Source organism: Dinoponera quadriceps, unplaced genomic scaffold (genome assembly GCF_001313825.1).
Source record: "Dinoponera quadriceps isolate SergipeBrazil2010 unplaced genomic scaffold, ASM131382v1 scaffold458, whole genome shotgun sequence".
Taxonomy (NCBI): domain Eukaryota; kingdom Metazoa; phylum Arthropoda; class Insecta; order Hymenoptera; family Formicidae; genus Dinoponera; species Dinoponera quadriceps.
The window spans coordinates 1,674,262-1,678,187 of NW_014554796.1; the positions used below are offsets into that span (position 1 = coordinate 1,674,262).

General features: G+C 41.2%; 1 protein-coding gene across 1 annotated transcript; it reads left to right on the forward strand.

Moving 5' to 3' along the window:
* Positions 1 to 978: 978 nt before the first annotated feature.
* Positions 979 to 3,415, forward strand: LOC106741887 (protein DGCR14 homolog). Its single transcript, XM_014614290.1, has 3 exons — positions 979 to 1,216; positions 1,345 to 2,509; positions 2,921 to 3,415. The coding sequence occupies exons 1-3, from the start codon at positions 1,210 to 1,212 to the stop codon at positions 3,216 to 3,218; spliced, it is 1,470 nt and encodes a 489-aa protein (XP_014469776.1). The 5' UTR covers positions 979 to 1,209; the 3' UTR covers positions 3,219 to 3,415.
* The last annotated feature ends 511 nt before the right edge of the window (positions 3,416 to 3,926 follow it).

The following is a 3,926-nucleotide window of genomic DNA, read 5'->3' on the forward strand; positions in this document are numbered from 1 at the left end:
GAAAGAGTTATTAACCCGGGAACGTCGACGCGCTCGAACGACTGCCGTTTAACTCTTTGACATGTCACTTTGATCCTGTCTCTAACCTACTTCGGCAGATTTATAATTCCAGCTGGAATTTTATTTACAATTTTATGCTCTGCATTCTCTCTCTCTCTCTCTCTCTCTCTCTAAATATAATAATGAGCGAAGGAGAGGAAGATACCTGACGTGTGCATGTGCTGAAGAGAAACTCGTATGCCCGCTTCTTCAGCCTTCAATTACAGAAGTCGTCGAATCGGCGAAGGTTTCGAATGTTCTTGGCTTGGAGTTAATATTTCGGTATCTTTTCGCCATTTTCCTCGAAAGTTGAAATCTAAAATAACTGCGAAAAGGAGGAAACTTCGAGTATATCATACATACCCAAGCAGCACGTAAACGTTCGAGGAACGTTCGCTTTACGTTGGTTTGTTTATATTCAAACAAAGTGGAAACGTTCAAAAAACATACATTTTAGAACCTTTAATATATATTTTACGTAGCAAAAGTATCGCAGTATTACAATTATGCTGCTCTGTTACAATTCCATTTTTTAATTAAAATATATACATCTTGAAGTTTGATTATGTTTATTTACAACAAATTATTTAAAAAATATATTAATTGCTAAAAAATATTAATATATCAATATCTTTATATCCTTAATCTATCTATTAATAATATATTAATATATAAAAACATTCACAAAACATTTCAGTTCAGCATTTCTGCCTACCTGGGATAATTTAACGAGATCCTAGTTAAAACGCGCAGGGGAAAAGAATAATGTTACGCCTCAATTTTTACATGAATTATTACGCGCGAGAAATGTAGGTTATGAATTTATCCAGCTGTTGACTTCCGCTTCACGCGATTCGTAAGTTGAACGAATGACGCGAGATGACGCTATTTGCTGCGTAGTCTCGCGTCGATAATGTCGCACTTCGCACAGCTGATCCGCATGCGTTACCTTTCGACAGCAAAGTGTAAATAATCTCGCAGCACGGGAACGTTGTGCGTAAGGAAATACGACGTGACCAAGCGCGTACGAGTTTGCATTGACGAGATCCACAACAGGAGAATATTTTTCACCGTTGCGAAGGCCCGTTCATGGGTTAACGGTAACGTAAAGCTTGAATTCTGTCTATCATAACCTCACTTCTGGAGATTGGATGCGCAGTATCAGTTAGAATGAATGGTAAGTATGATCGCAAATTTAACCATTAATTTAATTCACTCAACAACGAACTGTCAAGTAGATGATTTTTCCGAGTTGATGATGATTTGAGTTAGGTTGTTATAGTTCGTATTGTTCTGTTCTCTTAGACACTGTGACAGATACTCCAGGCTCCAAAGCCCTGGAGGCTGCCAAGAATATGAAGGACTTAGCTATATTCAAGAAGCCTATTGGTTCTGCGAAAAAGAGGAAGTACAGTCAACCAAAGATCCTGGACGAAGATATGTACATCGAGAAGATGGGTGAGATCATACAGAGGGACTTCTTTCCACACCTGGAAAGGTTACAGGCGCAGAACCAATACCTGGATGCTCTGGAGCAAAACGATGTGAAAAGAATGAGAGAATTGTACGCAAAGTATAGCTCCGGCCGGCCCGTCACGGAGAGGCCAGTCAGCCCGGCGACCTTTGAGACTCCTCAACGTAGGGTCGAGTTGGACGAATTGCCGCATACTCCAAAAGAAGCTGCTCAAGAAGAAGCATCCGCGGAGACGATGAAGAAGGATGGTAAAGAGGAGAACAAGACTGGTCTGGACGATTACTTAAGCACTCACACGAGCGAGGACAACGCTAGTTTCGAAGAGATGATGGTCGAAGCAGAAAACAAACGTAGACTGAAGCACGCGTGGCTCTACGAGGCGGAAGAGAAGTCGAAGGCGTGGCTCGCTATTAACAACACAACCGACGCGACATTGGCGATCGAAGGATCGAGTTCCAGGCCCAAGCAGGTGGACAGCTGGGCTTATAGGAATAAGAATTACATCATGTATATCCCCGATGGAGTGGAGCCCACGGCCGAGGAGAAGATAGAACTGGCTAAGAAGAAGCAGACGGTGATGCATGAGAACACGAGGCTAAGGATAAATCCCTTCAACGAACAACAAAACAAAGAAACCATCAATGAACTGGCAAAGTCACAGTCCAAGGCTAACGACGGCAAGATCGGTGTGGACGGTAAAGAGGTCGTTAGAAATGCGACGCCCCAAGTGAACGGCTACAGTTTCGTGGCGACACCGAGCCCGAGGCCGGGAGAGTGCGAGAGTCCTTTGATGACGTGGGGTCAAATTGAAGGGACTCCTTTCCGATTGGACGGTGGAGACACTCCGTTGCTCAGGACGAGTCAGGGACCTTCCTTTAGGATGGCAGAGCCGCCGAAAAGGGAGAAATTGGCGTTACAGTTGGCAGAGAAAGCCGGTGAGAGACACAGGGATCGAAAGAACAAGGCCTTGGAAGCTGCCAGAAAGTCATTAGCCACGTAAGCAATTGCTCGTGTAACGTACGATCATGTGATTTGCATCATTAGTTTATAGTAAGCAAGAAACACTAAATCAATTTTTCGAAATATTGATTTTATATAGATTTTATAAATATTTTCATATAATATATTGTAAATGTTTTTAAACTGCTACTTGATGATATAATATTTCGAAATATTAAAATCTTAGTGTCGAAATGTTATTCTTAATGTTTGGGTCAAATATTGCCAACAATATCGTTGTGTGCAACATTGAAAGCTACATATTTGAAGGCGTTGCATGTTACAAAATATCGTAACAACGTTGTGTTAATGATTTCTTGCTTCTACCGGATATGAATAAACATCTGACCGTGTAATATACACCATTGGAAAATTCGTAAGAGATCATAAGATATGATAATCTTTCAGGCCATCGCCGAGGTCGACTATAGATCGTTTGAGCACAATGTCTCCTGCGGCGAGAAGATTAGCAACCCAGAAATTGCGGATCTCGGGCACACCGTCGCCCCGGCTAACACCATCGTCGAGGACCCCGTCCGTAGGCGTCAGGACACCCAACACACCGCGTGCGAGTACACCAGCTAAGCGAGCGGCTTCGCAGAAATTGGATACCAGTGTCGCACGGATGCAAGGACCCGTGCTCACTGATAACTTGCTCAATCTACCTCCGCAGCGGCAACGAGCATCGGACTTCTTTAACAAATAAAAACTTACATTGTTGGAGTAACTTTATTTCTTTTTTTTTGGTAAACGATCTCGAGAGTAATTTTAATAATACTGTATAAATATTATAGTTTTTTTGGTTATATTAATGTTAATGAAATCACTATATGATGCAGAAAATGTATTTATAATTCGAGACGAAGAGGATGTATTTATAATATATATGTATATACATGAAATGACTAAACATGTTTCTAATAAGATATATTCAAAAAAATTTCTGGCACGCAAGTACATATTTTAACCAATATTCCCCTTTAGCATCTGAGAAACTAGAGACTTAAAGTTACAAAATATTTTTTGACCGCTTCATTGTAAATTTTGCTGAAATAACAGACCGTTGAATTGTATCTACTGTGATGGAGAAATACGAATCATCAATTTCTAAAACAGTTAAAATTCAACGAATAGCAATTTTGAAAAAATAAATTCTCAATCTGCAATTCTCCGTGGTTAACCCTACGGTTGAAGGTGCAAATTCATGGGATGCTGAACTCGGCGTCGAGTGTAGCCACGTGACTACGTTCGACGCTGGTTCAGCGTGCGATAAATTTGCGCTTCAAGTTGTAGTTATGACTCAGATAAGTAAAATTCCGCGGCGTCGAGAATCTACGGAAATTTAGCTTGTGATTAGGAGAACACAATCAGCGAGGAGGTTACAGGAGGAGTTAAGTTGTGCGAGCTCCTCGTA